This window comes from Pristis pectinata, chromosome 2 (genome assembly GCF_009764475.1).
Source record: "Pristis pectinata isolate sPriPec2 chromosome 2, sPriPec2.1.pri, whole genome shotgun sequence".
Classification (NCBI taxonomy): domain Eukaryota; kingdom Metazoa; phylum Chordata; class Chondrichthyes; order Rhinopristiformes; family Pristidae; genus Pristis; species Pristis pectinata.
The window spans coordinates 24,209,013-24,231,218 of NC_067406.1; the positions used below are offsets into that span (position 1 = coordinate 24,209,013).

The 22,206-nt window shown below is 41.3% G+C and overlaps 1 protein-coding gene across 1 annotated transcript in view; it reads right to left on the reverse strand.

Moving 5' to 3' along the window:
- The window catches only part of LOC127580433 (lipoxygenase homology domain-containing protein 1-like), a 94,379-nt gene that overhangs the window by 60,968 nt on the left and 11,205 nt on the right, over positions 1–22,206 (reverse strand). Inside the window, exons 2-9 of the mRNA XM_052033907.1 lie at positions 20,524–20,638; positions 13,019–13,099; positions 10,882–11,066; positions 9,727–9,825; positions 7,258–7,406; positions 4,022–4,145; positions 2,535–2,785; positions 1,231–1,366 (exon numbers count right to left, since the gene is read on the reverse strand). Of these exons, the coding sequence (XP_051889867.1) occupies positions 1,231–1,366; positions 2,535–2,785; positions 4,022–4,145; positions 7,258–7,406; positions 9,727–9,825; positions 10,882–11,066; positions 13,019–13,099; positions 20,524–20,638 (1,140 nt within the window). The remainder of the gene's footprint in view (positions 1–1,230; positions 1,367–2,534; positions 2,786–4,021; positions 4,146–7,257; positions 7,407–9,726; positions 9,826–10,881; positions 11,067–13,018; positions 13,100–20,523; positions 20,639–22,206) is intronic.

Here is a 22,206-nt window from a genome sequence, read left to right on the forward strand (position 1 = left end):
CGGATGCATCACAGCTTGGTATGGCAACTGCTCTTCCCGTGACCACAAGAAACTGCAAAGAGTTGTGGACACAATTCAGCACATCACAGAAACCAGCCTCCCCTCCATAGACTGTCTATACTTCTTGCTGCCTTGGTAAAGCTCCCAACATAATCAAAGACCCAACCCACCTGTACATTCTCTCTTCTCCCCTCTCCCATCAGGCAGAAGATACAAAAGCCTGAAAGCACGTACCACAAGACTCAAGGACAGCTCTACCCCACTGTTATAAGACTATTGAATGGTTCCCTAGTACAATAAGATGGACTCTTGACCTCACAATCTACCTTGTTATGACCTTGCACTTTATTGTCTACCTGCACTGCACTTCCTCTGTAGCTGTTATACTTTACTCTGCATTCTGTTATTGTTTTACCTTGTACTACCTCAAAACACTGTTGTAATGAATTGACCTGTACGATCGGTATGCAAGACAAGTTTTTCACTGTACCTTGGTACATGTAACAATAATAAACCAATTTCAATTTATGTTTTTCTTTTGAATGTTGTGTCTCTAATGCTATGTGCCTGTGACGCTGATGCAAGTAAGTTTTTCAATGCACCTGTGCGTACATGTACTTCTACATATGACAATAAACTCAATGTTGACTCATTAATTACAGCATTTCTAGCACTTAAAAGGCCCTCCATCTCATTATCTTTCACCCTTCTGGAAACAGTGGCCCACACTTCTTATCTCCAGACCCTCACCACTGTTGTAACTCTCACTTACACAAAACTCACATTTAAACTATGAATTATTTCACCATGACATTCTCCAAACAGTTCACGGCACCCTCAGTAACACACCTTGAGAAGGTCAAGTACAATAACAGGCAGCAAGCTGTCATCAGGGGATAAAGAATCTGCCTGGACTCCCACTTCCCATTGAGGTAAAGGGCAAAGCTTAAATTATGGTCACTGGAGATGCTGGAAGTGATCTTGTGCTGGGATTCTTTCTCCTGCCCTTTATGCACTTTTTCTTTTTTTTAGCAGCAATCAAACCACTGACCTGACAATCAGACATGGTGGGCTTACAGCAAAGATCATGTAGAATCATAAGCTGCCAAATTTCCTGGGCCCTGTTTGACTGAACTGTGCCGACTGGAATGATTCCAGTGGTTTTTATTCCTTTGGAAATTTATGAAATGTTACAGTTTAGTCTAATTTAGAAAATAAGCAATCACGTACTTTTCTGTCTCTTTTGTCGTAGTGAAACCATTTCATAGAGTTCACGCTCAATGAGTCCGTCTCCTTCATCTTCATCCAGCCACTTTCGGCAGGGAAATGTCTGCTCAATGCCAGTGAATGGGCAATAAACAATGACCTGTGTAGATCAAATACAAGACCAATAAGGATTCTGGTAGACAGCAAACTCCCAGGAGCAGAAAGTTAGGCAGATCTTCTGAAACTTATTCAAGAATACAGAAATATATGCAGTTTACATTGAACTGCATAGAAAATAAGGCAATTTGGATTGTGTTACTTCTATTATCACTCAGATACTAGATCCAGTAATATACACAGGCTTAAAAAAAGCTGAAATGTTTTCCTTATTTCACCGGCAAGAAGGTATGTGCTAATACACAGACTAGCTAGGCTGTGCTTAGAAAATTACAAAGATCACTTTTTATAGACCAAGTCACATATAGGCTGAATGATTACATGTATTGGAGTCCATTATATATGGAGAAAAATGGAGAAAAATACTACATTTAATATACATATAATGGAGTGTATATATAGTGGGATGTATTGCATATAGTCTATGTTACATAATGTGGAATGTGTCGTTTTAGGAATGTAGCAAATGTAGCAAATACAGTGGCAAATGTAGCTCAGGTGTTGAGAAACCAAAGCACAGTTGGTTTATCAGTGTCACTGAATCCTGGGGGTTATATATATTCACAGTGCTACTCCACGCACTGTACTTTCTTAGCATTCGACTGCTGTAACTTTGTCTGCTTTTCTGCAGTGCATTGGGGTGGACTGTGAAGCATATTCTGCACTGAAAATTCACAAGCAATCTCACCAGGGAGACAACTGGACAATGAATGATAAGGGAAAAAAGGCAGAAGAAAAACTTCAGCCGTTGAGTCTCCTTCCCCCACCGCAAACATCCTTAGCATTTGCTTGCAGAGGGGCACTTGTCTTTCTTCCAGCATTGCTTGCTGTGGATAAATTGATTTCACTGCAAGACATCTTATCAGGCAGCTGGATGTAATGCTGCACTGTATCTTGGACTTTGCATACAATGAAGTTTGTTTAGTTAAATGATCCAACTGGATGATCAGATTTTGAAACACAATGCTAGTCTTAGAACCACAAGGTTTAGGATTATAATAGTGTTCAATTATTATTCATGTGAGATGATGAATTGAATTTATTTTTAGTATCTGTTATACTGAATTTAATTTTTTATACCTGGAAAACTAAGAGTTTATGTTCCTCCCCAAGTATCCTATCAGCATTCACTGACATTTTCTTTCACTGACCTTTTCACAGAACCATCCTGAACTGACTCCACTGTTATCATGGCCAATGGTGACTCTGCTAAGAGGGCTGAGGAGAGCAGCAATCTCCACGTTAAATATGTCAATTAATCCACGTTCAAACTGTCCTCCTTCTAGGAAGATTTTTCCACTGTTTTTAAGACCTTTGGATCCATGGAGGATGATATGCACTTTGGAGTTGGTCCCAGCTCCTCTGACATTCCCAGTTACAATAGAAACATTGTAAACAATCCCTGTAAAATCAGATGAGGACAATATAAAAATAGCAAAAGATCAATGCATCACATATAGTGAGCTGTTGTAAGTTCACCAATCCAATCCAATCATTAGCTTGGATATGTTTTTGGACCTTGGGAATTATTAGCTCTTTGGAGAAAATCTGAATTAGAACAGTGTCCCTTCACCTCTTGCACATTGGGTTGAATCCAGGCCAGACACACAGATGAATGTGCCCCTCCCTAATGATCTTCAGGGGGTAGGACAGTCTCAGTAGGTTCTGCTTCACCACAATGATCACCGGGAGTCTGGACATGATTCTTCTCTCAACCAACACCACCAAAACAATCAACAACCATTCTGATGAAGGTTTGCTAATCAGAAATATTAACTCTGTTTCTCTGTCCACAGACACCTTCTGACCTGTTGAGTGTTTTCATTTTAGATGTCCAACATCTGCAGTTTTGTGATTTTCAACAACAATTCACTATCAGAAGCAGAAAGTCACAGAGGATAACAACACAAAACAAGGCCGTTTGATCCTTGGAGTTGTGCTAGTTCTGTGAAAGACCCATGTTGGCATTATCACCCACCCACTGAGGGGCATGTTCCAGAAGTGCCCTATCCCTGTGATGTGAGTTGCCCTTGCTAGTAGGTTCCATTGGGCACTTCTTGTATTTTCTGCATCCCTGAGCAATGATGGGGAATTTCAACAAAGTGCACACATTGTGCACTGTAACTGAGTCATCAACCTTTTGTTTTTAGTTTTCCAGGTGATCATAGGTGACATTGCAAATAAAATGGTGGCGGACCTCCTATTCCCTGAATGCATCCCATGAAAAGACATCTTTGATCATTGATTTGTGCCTAGTTAGTTGATCTCTTTTTCCACTGTAGATGGCACTGCTACAATGATTGCAGTTAAAATAAATCAGCTATACAATCAAAGTCTAAGATCATAAAAGAGAATAATTTTTGGTATAGACACCACAGAATAAAAGGAAAAGATTGCTGGGGCAGTTCTTCTATAGTGTGAGTAGAGACTGTGCTTTGTTCACTATCCTGGTTTTGAAGTCAGTGCAATCAAATGTCAGGAGGGGAGCACAATTGACAGCTGAATCTTATACAACCATTCAGAGGTAATGACCAAATTTCTCCCTGACCCCTCAGAAGATCAAGAAGTTATTAAACCTTGTACTTTAACTGCTTGACTGTAAGCGAGTGCTATAAGTGAACCAAATTTCTGTACTCACCTGTTGTTTGACTTCCTCCGACCAAAATGTCACGTTGAATTTTACCATCATCTTCATCCAATGCAAACCAACGATTCACTGGAAACTCCACCACTGTTTTGTTTCCAATGTCATCAATGATCACCTGGAAAATTGAATACAGAAGCCTTATAACTCGGTTACAATGCACAGACAGTTTAATGAAATTGCCCGTTGTTGCTCAGGTATGCAAAACCTACAAGAAGTCTCCAAAGCCCATGTGTGTTGAGAGCCTTTCTGAATATTTACCTCTTGGTTGCTTTGCTGTCCATGATATGAGACAGACGGTGGCTGTTGGTATGATCAAGTCAGTAACTAAAAAAGAAATTCCCGCCAAAACCACTAGAGCTGCCAATAAAGTATTAAACAAGAAATGAATATCACCACTGGCCACCAAGATTCAGCAGACCCTGAGACTGACACCAAAATGTTTGGCAGCGAAACTCAATGCCAACCCACATCTCAGATAGAGGATACTTCTGGGATATAAGAATATAAGAAATAGGAGCAGGAGTAGGTCATCTGGCTCATCGAGCCTGCTCCGCCATTCAATGAGGTCATGGCTGATCGGGCCGAGGACTCAGATCTACCTACCTGCCTTTTCCCCATAACCCTTATTTCCCCTACTATGCAAAAATCTATCTGACTGTGTCTTTAAAAATATTTAATGAGGTAGCCTCCACTGCTTCCCTGGGCAGAGAATTCCACAGATTCACTACTCTCTGCAAAAAGCAGTTTCTCCTCATCTCCATCCTAAATCTATTCCCCCGAATCTTGAGGCTATGTCCCCTAGTTCTAGTCTCACCTACCAGTGGAAAAAGCCTTCCTGCCTCTATCTTACCTATCCCTTTCATAATTTTATATGTTTCTATAAGATCCCCTCTCATTCTTCTGAATTCCAGTGAGTATAGTCACATGCAACTCAATCTGTCCTCATAAGCTAACTCCCTCAACTCCAGAATCAACCTGGTGAACTTCCTCTGCACCACCTCCAAAGCCAGTAATTTTCTGGACATTGATAGGATGCAGAGTTGGGCTGAGAAGTGGCAGATGGAGTTCAACCTGAAGAAGTGTGAAGTGCTACACTTTGCAAGATCGAATGTGAAGGCAGAATACAAGGTTAATGGTAGGACTCCTAGCAGTGTGGAGGAACAGAGGGATCTTGGGGTCTACATCCATAGGTCCCTCAAGGTTGCCATGCAGGTTGATAGGGTTGTTAAGAAGGCATATGGTGTGTTGGCCTTCATTAGTCACGGTATTGAGTTCAAGAGCTGCCAGGTAATGTTGCAGCTCTATAAAATTCTGGTTAGACCACACTTGGAGTATTGTGTACAGTTCTGGTCGCCTCATTATAGGAAGGATGTGGAAGCTTTAGAGAGGGTGCAGAGGAGATTTACCAGGATGCTGCCTGGATTGGAGAGCATGTCTTATGAGGATAGGTTGAGTGAGCTAGGGCTTTTCTTTTTGGAGAGAAGGAAGATGAGAGGTGACTTTATAGAGGTGTACAGGATGATAAGAGGCATTGATCGAGTGGACGGTCAGAGACTTTTTCCCAGGGCGAAAATGGCTAACATGAGGGGGCATAATTTTAAGGTGATTGGAGGAAAGTATAAGGGGAATGTCAGAGGTAAGTTTTTTTACACAGAGAGTGGTGGATGTGTGGAACACACTGCCGGCAGAGGTTGTGGGAGCAGATACATTAGGGACATTTAAGAGACTCTTAGATAGCCACATGAATGATAGAAAAATGTAGAGCAATGTGGGTGGGGAGGGTTAGATAGATCTTAGAGAGGATAAATGAAATGTTGGCACAACATCGTGGGCTGAAGGGCCTGTACTGTGCTGTAATGTTCTATGTTCTATCTTTCCTCAGGTAAGGAGACCAGAACTGCTTGCAGTACTCCAGGTGCGGCCTCACCAGTACCCTGTACAGTTGCAGCATAACCTCCCTGCTCTTAAATTCAATCCCTCTAGCAATGGAGGCCAGCGTTCCATTTGCCTTCTTGATAACCTGTTACACCTGCAAACCAACCTTTTGTGATTCATGCACAAGTACTTCCAAGTCCCTCAAGTCACAACAGCATGCTGCAATATTTCACCATTTAAATAATAATCTGACCTTCTGTTTTTCCTTCCAAAGTGCATGACCTTGCATTTACCAACATTGTACTCCACCAGACCCTTGACCACTCATTTAACCTATCTATATCTCTCTGCAGTCTCTCCGCATCCTCCACACAATTTGCTTTTCCACTCAATTTAGTGTCATCAGCAAACTTAGATACACTGCACTCAGTCCCCTCTTCCAAATCGTTAATGTATTTCGTGAACAGTTGCGAGCCCAGCACCGAACCCTGCGGCACCCCGCTCACCACTGATTGCCAACCAGAGAAACACCCATTTATCCCAACTCTCTGCCTTCTATTGGTTAACCAATCCTCTATCCATGCCAATACATTACCCCCAACTCCATGCATCCTTAACTTATGGATAACTCTTTTATATGGCACCTTATCAAACACCTTCTGGAAATCCAAGTATACAACATCCACCTGTTCCCCTCTATCTACTGTGCTCATTATATCCTCAAAGAACTCCAATAAGTTTGTCAAACAGGACCTGCCCTTCCTGAATCCATGCTGTGTCTGCCTGATGGAACTACCTCTATCCAGATGTCTCACTATTTCTTTCTTAATGATAGTTTCAAGCATTTGCCCAACTACAGACATTAAGCTAACTGGCCTACAATTACCTGTCTCTTGCCTATATTCTTTTTTAAACAGTGGCGTGACATTTGCTGTCTTCCAATCTGCCGGGACCTGACCAGAGTCCAGAGAAATTTGGTAAATTATCACAAACACCTCTACTATAACTTCAGTCATTTCTTTCAGTACCTTGGATGCACCCCAGCAGGACCAGGGGACTTCTCTACCTTTAGGCCCACTAGTTTGCTCATTACTTCCTCTTTAGTGATAGCGATTGTATTGAGGTCCTCACACCACCCCTCCCCCCCCCCCCCCCCCCCCATTGCATCCATATCATCTCTCTTTGGCATGTTAGACAAGTCCTCCCCAAATCTAGTCTGTGCTGTGCCAGACTTGAGAGCTATTGGTCATATAAAGAAGCATAAAGGTCAAAAGTCAGAATGAGAAAGAGAAAATAAGTGAAAATGCTTTTGTGTATTTTGGTTCTTTTAGTCTACATGGAACATGAGGTACCTTGTCCAGGAACCACCCGGCCGAGGAACCTTTGCCATTGTGGCCAATGGTAATTTTTTTCAAGCGTCCTAGGTTGGGTGATTCGATTGTGAACTTGTCTTCATTTCCTCTTTCAAAGTTGTCTTTGTCATTGTCCAGTCGTCTTTCCCCTAAAGAAAACTAAACTTAAAATGAAAAATTTACTAACGCAAGTGCCACTTAATCTTGGCAGTTTCACAGGTACACTTTCAATCAACTTTCACCCAGCTCTTTGCATTCACCTACATTGCTAACGTTTCACCAGGGGGTATGCAAGCATTTATATCTGACTGATTTTGGAGGGGCTCCTTAATTAGACACATATTATATGCTGTGTGTAAGTACATGCATCACAAGAACACAAGAAAATAGCAGGAGCAGGTCACCAGGCCCCTCAAGCCTGCCCTGCCATTCCATGGCTGATCGTCAGCTCCTCCTCTGTGCCAGTTCCCCATTGCTCTCAACTCACCAATTTTTAAAAGTTTATCTACCTCTTCTTTAAACACTCCAATGATCCAGCTTCCACAACTCTTTGGGGTAGAGAATTGCAGAGAATCACTACCCTCTGCAAGAATAATTTCCATGGACCCTTACCCTAAACCTATGTCCCATAAAGAGATTCTCCCCCTAGTGAAAACATCTCAACAACTGCCCTATTGTGCCCCCTCAGGATCTTGTATCTTTCAGCGATCACTGGGGATGCTGCTGCCCTTCACTCAGGACATCGCTGCTTTTCAGCTTCTTTTTTTGCTTTACAGATGAACGGCTGGTCCTGATATTGTCACCAATCCCAGCATCAAACAGACACCAGGACTACAATACCAAGTCGGCAATGAATCACTGCCTTTCCGATATTTTCTCCCCTGATCATCTCTCAGAGGGCAGTGACTCTCTGGAATTCTCTGCCCCTGAGGATGGTGGAGGCCAGGTCATTTGATATACTTAACGTGGAGATAGACAAATTAAGGGCTATGGGGAACAGGCATGGAAGAGGAGTTGAGGCCAGCGTAGATCAGACATGATCATATTGAACGGTGGGGCAGGTTTGAGGGGCTGAGTGGCCTACTCCTGTTCCAATTTAATTGTGTTCTTGGTCTCTGGAATCTGACAAGTGGACGTTTGTGACATTCCAGACCACTACAGCTAGGCCTACCTCAAATGTACTTCATTTTCATACACAATGCACAAAACAGTTCAAAATATCCTTCATTTTCAGACACCCATTGCTGCATATTCCTGAAACCGTATTGGACTGAATCAGAATTTTCTCACCATGGATGCTTTGACCATCATAACAAACCACTCTCATTTTAGTCATCTGTTGCCATTGACAATCTCAAGCAGATATATTAGGATTGGTAGGTACTTGAGTGCTGGGCGATTTAATGTTGGTTGCTGAAGAGTGACTCCCATTGTGCTGAAGTGGCAACGTGTCAAGTAGAAAGAGATGCGGGAGCCTTAGTGGACTTGATGCCTACCACTTCTGACTGGTACAGACTGCCAACCAAGAGAATGCTGAGCTGCGTGGCCTCAAACAGTTTGAGGCGGTTATGACTCTGTGGTACAGTGGTGTGGTCAGAATGAACACTAAGAATCGTCAGTGCGATGAACATTTGCCCATAGGAAGTTACATTTTCAATAACGTTGGTGGGATCACAGGCAAAGCTAGAAGGACAAGTGCAGAAAAAGCATGGGAACACCACCAACCAGAAGTTGCCCTCCAATCCACACACCATCCTGACCTGAAAATGTATCGCAGTTCCTTCGCCCTCGCTGGGTCAAAATCCTGGAACTCTCTCATTAACAGCATTGTGGGAACACCCACACCTCAAGGACTGCAGCGATCCAAGAAGGCAGCTCACCACCACCTTCTTAAGGGCAACTAGGAATGGGCAATTAAATGTGAGCTCAGCCTGCGAAGCCCATATCCCTTGAATTAATATAAAAAAATTCTAATCCATTAATTCCTTTATTGCTTTTATCAAACAAAAATGTAAAGCACCTTGATGCCAGGCTGGTGTGGATGGTGGGATCAGTTATAGCCTGTTATCCTTTGACTCATTAAAAAAAGACAGAAAATGCTAGAAATATTCCACTGATCAGGCAGCATCTATGGAGATACAAACAAAGTTTCAGGCTGATGATATCCTGATAAGGTAGGGGTGTTGCAGGAGAATCAGGGGAAGTTGAGGAGCAGGTGAGAAGGGAATAGGTTACAGTGGAATAGGTGGGGGAAATAGGACTTATGGGAGTTCTCTGTGAGACAGCATAGGGGCCAAATGTCCTCCCTCTCTGTCGTAGGGAAATAAGAATATAAATAATAAAATATGAAAGCACATCGACCTGAAACAATAACCCAGGTTTCCAGCGCCTGCAACTTTTTTTCATTTTTCGATCCTTCTTCACTGTTGTAAGTAAAGCAGATTGGTTAGAAAATACAGAACCAGTTACCTGTATCTCCATTTTCCCCAAAAATGTTCATAAAGACGTCAGCATCTGTGCCACTGCCTTTGATATCACCCGTGAAGACACTCACAATGTATTTGTTTACTGAGGAAGGAGAGTGAAAAGGAGTTAGCAGCTGATGCTCTTCTACATTATACTTCACAAGACAATGGAACAATAACATAATTAGTAATTAAGTAATCACACTATCAAAACTGGAAATGTCAAAGATTAAAAAGACATCTGAAGAATGTGTGGAAATGCCACACACATTCACCACTCCAGCTACTAGAAAAACATCCTGAATTTATACATAGACTTTGTAACTAGAGTGGGCATTACTGGACCAATCTTTGCTGTCAAAAGTTATGTAAGGCAGTTACTCAATCACACACACTAAAAGAAATATGGTGAAAAGTGCTGAGTTTTGTCTGCCAGCTAGTGTCCTGCAATGTCCAAGCAGTATCAGTGTGTTTCTCCTCCTCCCTTCTCATTATTTTATCTACCTTCTGTTGTTTTCCCCTGTCTCTTTGCTGTTGGATTTATATGTAGTCCTTTGTTCAGTCTCAGAAATTTCACCGAATAATGAACCACTTTTACATGCAAAATATTTGCAATGTCAAGGACAACAGAAAGGACCATTGTGTCAGACTCCTCCTAAGTGTGTTAAAATTGGCAAACCTTGCCTGATCAGTAAAGGAACTAATTGTGGAAAGGACTACAGCCCAGGTTGTACTCCTGTCAGCCCAATGTCCCTGTGAAAATCCTATCTTAACTACTGTAATTGAGAAACCCAAAGAAGGTAATCATATTTTTCCTGGATAGGGACACAAGATGTGACTGTTAACAAAGAGTTAAACTGAGGACTTGCCTTGAAACTCTTTGAATTTAGTCCTAGATAATGGAATTGGAACTCTAGGATGCGATTAAGGAACACTAAGATAAAGATGAAGTGTAGTAGATATGCTGATGTTTCGCCTCATTGTCTTTAAGAGTCTGAAGTAACTTTGAAGAACCTGTTTTAAGGAAACGTCACAGTCCTTGGTATACTGGATTGTTCATGGTCTGTGAAAAGGATGTGTTTGATGGCCTGAATGCTTCTTCTGTTGTTGAATGCTTTATAATGCTCTAATGTAGCAACAAGAGAGGCATGTGGCTTACACTTAGGTACATCCATTGGGTTCAAACTCCCTAGCAGGTCCCGCACATAGAGGCCATCTCCCTCCTCTTTGCTGAGCCATTGGTTACAGGGGAAGTAAAACCGGAGGTGAGGGCGGTTCATGTCTGTGATCACAAGCCGATCCAAGAACCAGCTGGCACTCATTCCTGTATTGTCATGTTCGATCCTAATGTGTGGAAAGAGGGAGAGCATCACGCAGGCTGTTGAGTGAAAAACAACTAGAACAAGATATCATCTTCAAAGACAGACAACACAGATACATTTTTGTGGATAGTGGTTCAGCCTACAACTAAAACTACTCGCTTCCAGCTGGGGTTCACTCCCGTTTGTGTGTTTCACCCTCTGATACCTCACCTGATTTTGTCCTCATCAACTTCCATGCCAGTGTTCTTCACAAACATATCCCTGGATAGCAATCAGTACTGGGAATTATATGTAATATTTCCCTGGTTGTATAGATTTTATTATCAAGAGATATAACTGGCAAAAAAAGTCCCACAACCCTTGGTGACTTGGACATTTAATTGCAGCTGACATGTCAGGGGTATCATCTTTTGCACAAGGTGATGTCCTCTAAACTCATTGTAAGAAATCTCATGGCAAAAAGAATAAGATAGCACTTTTGGTCTCTTAGCCAGCACTTATCCCCCAAATGATTCTATCAAAAACAGATTATTTAGTCATTTGTCTCATTGGTCTTTGAAGAGGATCAGGGGATTATCCCAGGTTCTGGAAAATATCTGTCCTTCAATCAGCATCATTAACATAGAACATTACTTTGCTGCTTGTGGTATTTTGTGGTATATTGTATGTTCTGTATTATAATAATGACTACATGGGTAGTAAAGCACTTTGGAACATACTAAGATTGTAAAGATACTGGAGAAATCTCTCTCTTCTCTCTCTCTAACTCTCTCCTTTTTCCTTCTATTCCCCCCCCCCCCCTCTGTTCACCATCCTTCTCTCCCGCAACTCCACCGACGTTCCTGTCTCTCGCTCTCTTTCTCTGTTTTAGGCAAGTTGCTGCTGTATTTAGCTACAATGCAGCAGTGACCAAATTGCAAAGTACTTCAATGCCTGTAAAACAAATTCCATCCTTCTCCTCTATCTAACTTCCTTCTATTTGCTGTTCCCTATTTACGCACAGAGCTATTCAGTATTGTAGTGCTTATTCCTCTCAAATGCTGTCCAGGCACAAGTGGATAGTAACGAGGGGAATGAAGACATTGTGATTTTTCTCCCCCTTTCCTCCTTGAGTGTTCTTTTTCTACATGGCGCATCCCAACTGCTCTCTTGCCTAATTATAATTAACTTAGTACTGATTTGTAATTACAATTTGCAGCTTCTGGTCTATAAGATGTGTTATCCCAGCCTTTGCCTTTAGCTAGTTAATTTATAGTTTAGCTTGGGAGACTTTTCCTCCAAATAAAATGATAAGCAGGCCTGAATGGTTCCAGCTTTAGTACTGGTTTGTGCTTAGAAGGGGCAGTGCTGGAGATTTTACAATTTCCCACACTTCTGAGTTTGAGGAGGAAAATTGGTCATGATTCCACTTATTATCAGTCGCAGTGTTACTGTATGTGAACATGTTGGGTGAAGTCAGGGCTGAGTTGTCTCTGCCATACCTTTGTATTTGAGTGGTCCATTGATGTTGACTGCTAAGTCTTACACACAGATAGTGGGCACTCATATCCTTATATTTTCTCAGGACAGAAGGAGGCCATTCAGCCCATTGAGTCTATGCCAGCTCTCAGATCAAACTCCCCAACTTACTTCCCTGTAACTTATTCTTCCTCAATTCTCTCCATACCTTTTTGCCACCCAGCTACACTAGGGCAATTTACAGTAGTAAATTAACTTACCAACCAGCACACCTTTGGGATGTGGGAGGAAACTGGAGCACCCGGGGGAAATCTACGAGGTCACATTCCACACAGACAGTACACAAGGTCAGGACCAAACTCAGGTTGCTAGAACTGTTCAACAACAGCACCAGCTGCTGTACCAATGCGAGGTGCCAGCAATCGCATGCACTTCAGAAAGGATTCAATGCCTCCCAGATGGAAGACCTCTGATGTGAAAAATAAAGCAAAGTAGAAAATAGTGGAGGGACAATACCTTACTTTCTTTAGTGGGCCCACATTGTTGGTCTTGATCCGGAAAACATCAGTTTTGTTCTTTTCAAAGGCCGTTCTACATCTGCAATGCACACATCAGGTGAAATGTCTGAATGGAAATTCATTTAATGCAATGGAAGTTTGATATTGTTTGTTGTAACCAGGAGGTAAACTTGAGAACTCATGCAATCTCTACCAAAGTGAATGCAATTCTTGGCTGTATTTTCTGTTACCCCCAAGAATGGTGCATTCATCAAAACTCAGCTTATAAAAGCAAATAACTAAAGCAATCTTTCAGATTTTCACTCAAATATTCTGTAACAATATGTATAATTTTGTATCATGTCTTGTTTCATTCAGAAAATTCTACCTTTCTAAATTTAATATCTCCAATAAAATAAAGCCAATCAAATCTGTTAAGGTTAAACGAGATGCCCATTGGCGATATTAGTGAATGTTGACATTAGAGACCTTGGTCTACTCTATAAACACATATTTCAGCCTAGTTACTTTAGTAAGGCTATACCAGACAAAGCAATGTCCAGCACTCAAAGTACTCAGCTGCTGGCAGCAGCAACGGTAATTTCTGGACTACGGGACTCTTTTTTGACGATAACTCCCTTCTTCTACGTCCTGGATTAACACGTTTACTTGGTTTCACGTGGCAGGCTTCTGCATCTGTTTAATTTTGTCTTTGAGGTTAATTTTATAAAAGAAGCTGGAGTCTTGCACGTGGACAGAAACATTAGATCATTCATGATTTTCACCAGAGGTAAAGAAAGTTTCTTCACACTGATGGAGAAAAATGGAAAGGAATTAATAGGCCATATTGTCTGAAGAACTGCTGGCAGCTCCATGTTCCCCTCTTCTTTCCTCTACTTACAACATGGTGAAATTTGTTACTGAGTTTTTTGATGACTTTCTGACATGAGCAAATCAAGCTTCAGAAGGGAAGATTTTGCCTCTGGGTTCTATTGCTTTTTTCCATCCCTTGACTGCTTTAGACTTGGTAAAAATAACAAACAAATTGTTTTTAGTATTTCTAAGCATTCCCAAAGACAAGATGTGTATGGCTAGAGCTATGACAGAGACTGTAGGTAACCAGTGATAGCTCTAACATCTCCACCAAATGAAGGACAATCTTTCTTCAATGTTGCCTCCTTTCTGCCCCCATTGGAACATCCTGGTTGAAATGACTAGAGGGATGAAACATGAGGAGTTTGTAAAAGAGTTTTAATGAAATACTGGTATCAGTGACAAGCACTCTTGGGTCAACTAAAGCATGGCCGGTTGCCTCTCCATTCTATCCTAACGATGGAACTTTGGAACAATTAAACCTATTGTAGCAATTTGGCATTAGATTCCTCAAGCCAATCAATCATAATTTAACAAGAAGCATTTAAGTAGATAGAAATGGCCATCTTCCTTCACTTGATTAATATCCAAATCTTGAATACATAATCTATCTGAAACAATTAATCTAAGTAACATTTCATGATTGTTTTAATATACAGATATTTTCAATAATTTGTTATTAAAATTGGTTGGTCATTTTATTCCTATCTATGCAATTCATAGCAGCTATGAGGATAATTGATATTGTTCTGATATTTTGGGAGCTTATTATCATTGGTACATGCAGAGCTGGTAGGAGAGTTTGCCAATAACACTTACCTGGCTGGATTATGCCCAGAGAAACAAAGGACTGCAGATGCTGGAATCTAATGAAAAACACTGTGATGCTGGAGGAACTCAGCAGGTCAGGCATCTCAGGCCGATTACCTCCAGCATCATAGTGGATTATGCCCAAACGTGGTTTTGTTTTCAAACTGTTATTTATTAATCATTTGAACACTTAAAAGAAAGATGCATGCCATTTTATCCCATTTATCATGGTCCACATCTCCTGGATCCCATATCAGAGTACGACAGAAGATATGCATGATGAATTAGTATAAAATTGCATGTATTCTTTTTCCTCCAAGTTGCTGAAGAAAAAAAAAAGCCACTGGCAATGACAGTAAGAACCACAGAAGATTCATGATGTTTCATCGTTTTTATCAGATCTGGTGGCTCTCAGATATCCAGCCGGGCTTCCAAATGTCTGCCAAATCCTGACAAATCCGTCTGAAACCTCATGCATTTTCTCAAAAGCAAAACCTGAACATTCGGAGAGAAGAGAGGAAAAACTTTTATCTCTAGAATATTCCGTACATCATTTTCTATCCTCTTATCATGGCTTTAGGTGGTCTGGATTGGCTGGAGGACTATCAGAGGAGTTCGGTGAAAGGTTCTTTCATTAGTGTTTTTTAACAGATCAGCTATGACAGTAAAATTTTATTTTGATTATTGAGGACCCAGATAATCTCTTAACAGTGGCCACAAGTTCCAGATAGAAACTGGAACTTGTGGTCCATCTGAATAAAAAAGAGATGTGCTTTATATTGTGTGGTGTTGGGGGACAGGGGTGCAGAGCAAAATAAACTGTACTGGATTATCATCTAGGTAGTGAGGATGAAAATTTGTATCAACACCTAAGATTAAAAGAGTGAAGATACGTCAAAAGTAAAGGAAAGTCTAATGACATCTTGTTCATGGTTTATATTTATTGCTCTCTGAAAACAATAAGGAAGTATTTGCTAATTGTCTCAAATTATGTTATCTCTCTAGATCCACCAGGTCCAGCCTGTTTGTGGTTGTCTCATTCACTCTAAAGCATACCTAACAAGGAAGGATTATGTAGATGAGAATCAAAAAAAAATGGCAGATGCTGGAAATCTAAGATATAAACAGAACATGCTGGAAATACAGAGCAGGTCAGGATGCATGTGTGGGAAGAGAAACAGAGCTAACATTTCACGTCGAAGACCCTTTGCCAGAATCTAATACGAAAGAGGTTAAGTTACAGGGAAATAAATGGGGAATTTGTTCTGATGAAAGATCTTCCACCTGTAACATTAACTCTGTTTCTCTTCCCATAGATGCAGCCTGACCTGTTGAGTATTTCCAGCATTTTCTGGAATTATGTAGATAATGGTGTCAATGCAGAAGGATTTTCCACTTTACATCACGCTACTTAAATGGACTAAAAACAACATAGCCTCAAAATCCTCTTAACAGGCTAGTTACAACCCTGCTCTTAACAATTGAAGAGATTTCTAGGGGTGGCAGCTATGTAATGATTTTGAGGTTGATCTTGAGATTGGCAGCACAGTGGCACAGCTAATACAGCTGCTGCCTCACAGCTCCAGAGACCCAGGGTTGTTCCTGACTCCTGGGGCTGTCGGTATGGAGTTTGCGCATTTTTCCCTGTGACCATGTGGCTTTCCTCCTGGTGCTCCAGTTTCCTCCCACATCCCTCAGACATGTGGGTTGGTAGATTAATTGGTCACTGCAAATTGCCCCTAGTGTAGAGGTGAGAGGTAGAACCCAGAAGTAGGGATGTTGATGGGAATGTGGGGAGCATATAATGGGATTAATGTAGATGGGTGTTTGATAGTCTGCACAGACTCAGTGGGCTGAAGGGCCTGTTTCCATGCTGTACGAATCTATGTAAGTGTCAGCCCCATTACAGTGAACAGAACCATTCCATGATTATCCAATCAATAGGACCTTCTCATTCCTAATAGCAAATCTAAAATGGCCTCAGTGCACCTGGGGTGGGGGGGGGGGGGGTGCGGGGGGCGAACAATTCCCTTTTGTAGACTGTTGCAGCTGTACATTACACCCACCACAGTATCTTGGGGTCCAAATAGTAACCTCCTGCCTGTAATGAGATTGTCAGAATGCACCTATAACTCAGTTATAAAGAACAGATGGTCCATAATAGAATGGCATTACATTAAATGAAGAAGCCACTGATTCTTTAATAGCTCATGATAAGAAGGTCTAGAATCTCATGTGTTTTCTTATATCTCAAATAGCCAACATAACATTGGGTTACTGCATGATCCTGTTACAGCTGAAGATACATGATATTCTATCCTTTTTGCTATGGTTTGTCAAACTTAAACTTAATATCCGGTGTTAAAGAATGGTTCTGATCAAGTGAACCCTGCTGGAAACCATGATGACAACATAATTAGGCTGTGCAAAGATGCAGATCTGAACATCTTACAACTCTCACTGTTGAGACACACGGATGAAGAATGATCACATGGGGAGGGTAATCGTTGAAGACAGAAATGTAGAGGAAGAGGAGGAAACCAAATGGGTAAAATGTGGAACAGTTCAACCTGTAAAATGTTCCCGGCAGTGATATAATTCTGAGCTTCAGCTTTTAGCAGGTTTACTGCAAGGATGCAAATCCACCCAATAGTCACTCAGGTACCTCTTCCACCTACACTGGTTGGTTTCTCAAGTATCTTGGCTGCAAGACCTTCGCTTCATTATTCCATGGATGATGAGTAACAAAAAGATCGTGTCAAAAAATAATAGTGATGGAATAATTTCAAAAAAAAGATCAAATTGGTTTCATACTGAAGGTGGGAGAAACAAACAGGGTGTGAAGTTGGAAGAGAAGCCTGCTTTTAACTCAGAAAATGTCGGGGTCATAAGGATACGGGATGGAAGGGAGAACTTTTCAAAGAGCTTGGTGTTTAATGGTTTAAATCCCTTCAACGTTTAAACAATGTTGACATGTCTGACACTTGGAGCCAGTGGGCATAATGTCAATGTTGGGAGGTGTGTGCAGTAATTGGGGTGGGAGCTGGACATTGCTTGGAATTCAGTGGAAAGGGCTTAAGTATAAGATGAGTGCTGGAGGAGTTAGTGATAGATGCAGCTGTGGAAGGGCGAAGGGAGGCTGGACTGAGAAGACAGGGCCCTAGGATTCTCCCAGGACCAGGAGGGCAGGCCACCCTGCCTCTCATTGGGTTTGACAGCAGGTGGATGTCATGATTTCCTCAGTCAGAAACATACTGAAGTGCTGACATCTTCAGGACACCAGTTCATCGGCATTTGTGAATAGCCCTGTGCCTGGATTCTGATTCTGCCTGGCTCAAATGCTGTAGGTGAATAGAAACCTGGAATATGGTGTAACCGAGACACCGCCCCTGTTCCCCCAACCCCCGCCACCTCCATTGCCATTTTAATGACCTGCTCATCCCAACAAGTTAGGAATGGAATGTTAAATGTAAAGACTTAAATGTGCACATATAACTGCATAAAAATACATCATATGCATCAAATGAGTACTTTGCATTGGTATTCACCAAAGAGAAGAACATGGATGATGGTAAGATCAGAGAGGGGTATGTTGATTTTCTAGGGCACATCAAGAAGGAGGGAAACATTAAGGTGTAGAAATCCCCAGGGCTTGATGGGATCTATCCTCGGTTATTCAAAGAGGCAAAAGAGGAGATTGCTGGGGACAGAAATCTTTGTATCCTCTTTAGCCACAGGCAATATCCCAGAGGACTAAGAAATAGCTAGTGTTGCTATTACACCAGCTGCGACCCGGGTTCAATTCCGGCCACTGTCTGTAAGGAGTTTGTATGTTCTCCCCGGGTCTGCGTCAGTTTCCTCCCACAAAGATGTATGGGTTAGGAAGTCGTGGGCATGCTATGTAGGCACCGGAAGCGTGGCAACACTTGTGGGCTGTCCCCAGAACACTCTACGCAAAAGGTGCATTTCACTGTGTGTTTCGATTTACATGTGACTAATAAAGAAATCTTATCTTGTTCCTCTGCTTAAGAAGGACAGTCAGGATAATCCAGCAAATTATAGGTTGGTGAGTCTTAGATCAGTGGTAGGGGAATTATTGGAGAAGATTCTTAGTGATAGGATTCGTAGTGATTTGGAAAAGCATGGACTTATTACAGATAGTCAGCATGGCTTTGTGTGAGAGAGGTCATGTCTTATGAAGCTAATTTTTTGAGGTGGTGATAAAGATGACTGATGAGAGTAAATGCAAATTGTAGATATATGCATGGAAACTGATATACATAATTATGAATACAAAGATGTGCATACATAATAGTGTGAACAGGGCTTGCATGTATGCACACTTAACTAAAGTACACATTATGTATGTGTGTGTGCACGTGTGTGTGTGTGTGGTAGATGGAGGGAGATAAGTTCTGCAGCAATAAATTGTTCCTCATTTCACTTCAAAAGACAAAACATAGCAAAACAGGTCTAGAATTTCATGTATTTTCCTTCAAGTCAACACAAACACATTCAAGCAGTCAAACTCAGTATCTCTCCCCTTGCATGTTAACCTAAAATGTGTGTATACCTCTTCTCTGTGCTGTAGAAATGGATAAATAAAAGTGTTAAGATCATGGTCAAGAAAACTGTCAAAATACATTGAATATTTCATAATCATTTTATGTATTAGTCACTTTCTTGTATTCAGAATACAAAGTTTACCCTGTACATTATATTCTTGTAACAAGCACTTTCATTAACACAAAATAGATACTATTTTTGCACTCTTAATGTGATAACATTTTAACCCATCTTGATCCCTTTACAAGATGTCCAGGAGCTTTCTTTTGCCCCAGTTATATTACATTTCCTAGCTGAACTATTGGAGAAGAAATTGGAAAATTAAAATCAAGTGAGTGGCCTGAATTTCCCTGCACTGGGTTCCAGTTAAGTCAGTGTTTACTGATTGTTCAAGTGTTGCCTGCAGGAACTACCCATTCTTATTGCTGGCATTCTTTTGATGGAGGTTTTAGTCAGCCTGCCAATCTGAAGCAGGCAACATAATTGCTTCTGTGGGCTAATAAGCCTTTAAATTAACATGACAACTGCATCAAGAACAAAAGTTTGAGATATAAATAAAGATAAATGATATGTCTGCTTTTACTAATAATATATCAAGATTTAACTTTATTCTAATCATAAAATGTCATCAGGCATCAAGAACATTTTTTTCATTTACAGCCTAAAATATAGTAATAACCACACTCAATATACTAAAGGAAACCAAGCACGGGGCTTTATTTAGTTCTTAAATCATAGAATCTTTACAACACAGAAGGAAATCATTCAGTCTACAAGTTTGTGCCACTTCTTTTTACAGCAATCTCATCAGGTCTATTCCTCACTCTTGCCCCACAGACCTTTATGACTCTGTTTCCCCCACTCTTATAGGCAATGATGGATCATAACTACAGTCTACATAAAATCCTTACATCTCCTCACCACTTTCCTTGTCATTTACTCACCAATTTAAATTTGTCTCCCCTGGTTCTTGAACAAATAACTAATGGAAGCAGCTTCTCTCTATTTATCCCTTCTAAGTGTGTCAATATCTTGTATAATTGTATCAAGTTTCTTCCTAACCTTTGTTCCAAGCAGAAGATATTACCAACGGCAAAGGAACTGTCCGTTGTAAAGAATGTGTAAGTTTTGTTCAATCACTAACAATACTTAGCCATGAGTAAATCCGATGTTATCCTTCCATTTGCCTAAGTGGGGAAAGCTAAGTAACTACCTAAAACAAACCAAGACATCTCCACCTCACAGGCCTGAATTCTGTAAATGCAGTTCACTTACTTGCTGGTCAAGTGCACCTTTGGTGTAATCCCGTAGTCGCCAAAGAGAGTCACAAAAACATTGGCATCGGTTCCAGCTCCTCGGACATCGCCAGTCACAGTCACCACCTCGTAAACTGTAGAGTGAAGGACAACAGGAACATTTGAACAGTTAAGGAAGTGTCAGAAAAAACATTGCTTCTAAAAGTGGACATGTGGCAGGGCAGCACTCCCATCAATCTGCAGCTAAGTACAGGGACAGGCTTCCAACTCACAGCAACCAGGTTAGTTAAATAGATGTGGTGAAGTGGGGGTTTGCAGTTACATTGAGTTAGTACAAAGTGCATTGATGTAGTACAGCTAAAAACAATAACAGTACAGAGTAAAGTGTCACAGCTACAGAGAAAGTGCAGTGCAATAGGGTGCAAGGTCAGGTAGATGGTGAGGTCATAGTCCATCCATCGTATAAGGGAACCATTCAATAGTCTTATCACAGTGGGGTAGAAGCTGTCCTTAAGTCTGGTGGTATGTGCCCTCAGGCTCCTGTATCTTCTACCCAATGGAAGAGGGGAGAAGAGAGAATGTCCTGGGTGGGTGGGGCACTTCAGAAGGCTAAAATATGTCAACTATCAGCAGGTGCAATGTCACTGTGGAAGCCTGGTAACGTTGTACCCTGCCTCAAGGTAAAACTCCAAATCTGTCTTCTTACAAAACTCATCAGCAGAAAACACACCACTTCCCCATCTCTAACCAGACTTCACAATACGAAATTTTTGGTCTGGGCCAAACTACTGACTGCCTGCCAGGCCTTCATCTTATCCAAAAACAAAGTTGAACTGAGATCCTCTTCAGGGCCATCATTCAAAGAATATCCTGACCACTAAAACTCCATTCCATGGTCTTTGGGGATGTGATGAGAAGAACACAATGCTCTTTTCTTTCTAATTAAAGATTCTACTTCAGACTTGTGTTATTATTAGACTCTTATAATTAGTGCCAGTTGGTAATAATTTAACAAAGCAGAGTGTCCGAATTGTCAGCCAAATATTTTTGTACTATATTCCTTTCCTCTTTCCTTCAGGTATGGCTTCAGGAATCATTCCAATGGTATCTCATCAATGTGACATTCAGTGATGAAAGAGTCAGTGTCGAAAGGTAATTTCCTAATGGGTGTGGAGGTGGTGGTGGTGGGTGGGTGGGGAGGGGTGGGTTCCTCAATCAGGTACTTTACTGAGAGGGTCTACCCAATACTAACGTCATAGAGACATAGAGCATGGAAGCAGGCCCCTCAACCTGCCAAATCTGTGATGACCATCAAGCAACCATTTGGTCTAATCCCACATAATTCCGTTTCATTCTCCCCACATTCCAAGCAACTTTCCCCAGATTCTGTCACTCACCTTCAGTCAAAGGGCAACTCACAGTGGCTGAGTAACCTCCTCGCTGCACAGCTTTGGGACATGACAGGAAATGGAAACACCCAGAGGAATCCCATGCTGCACTGCTGCGCCACCCAGATTAGATTAGATTTGATTTGTCCTAAATGTCTGCATCACTGGTGACAGATTTAACAGGGATGTTGTTAATGAAAAAAAATTAACACAATTTAAAAAAAAACTGGGCCCAAGGCAGAAATGGATTCTCCTACCTCACTTCATCTCATACTCAACATCAGCTGGCACAAAGGCACAGAGTTGTTCTCCTC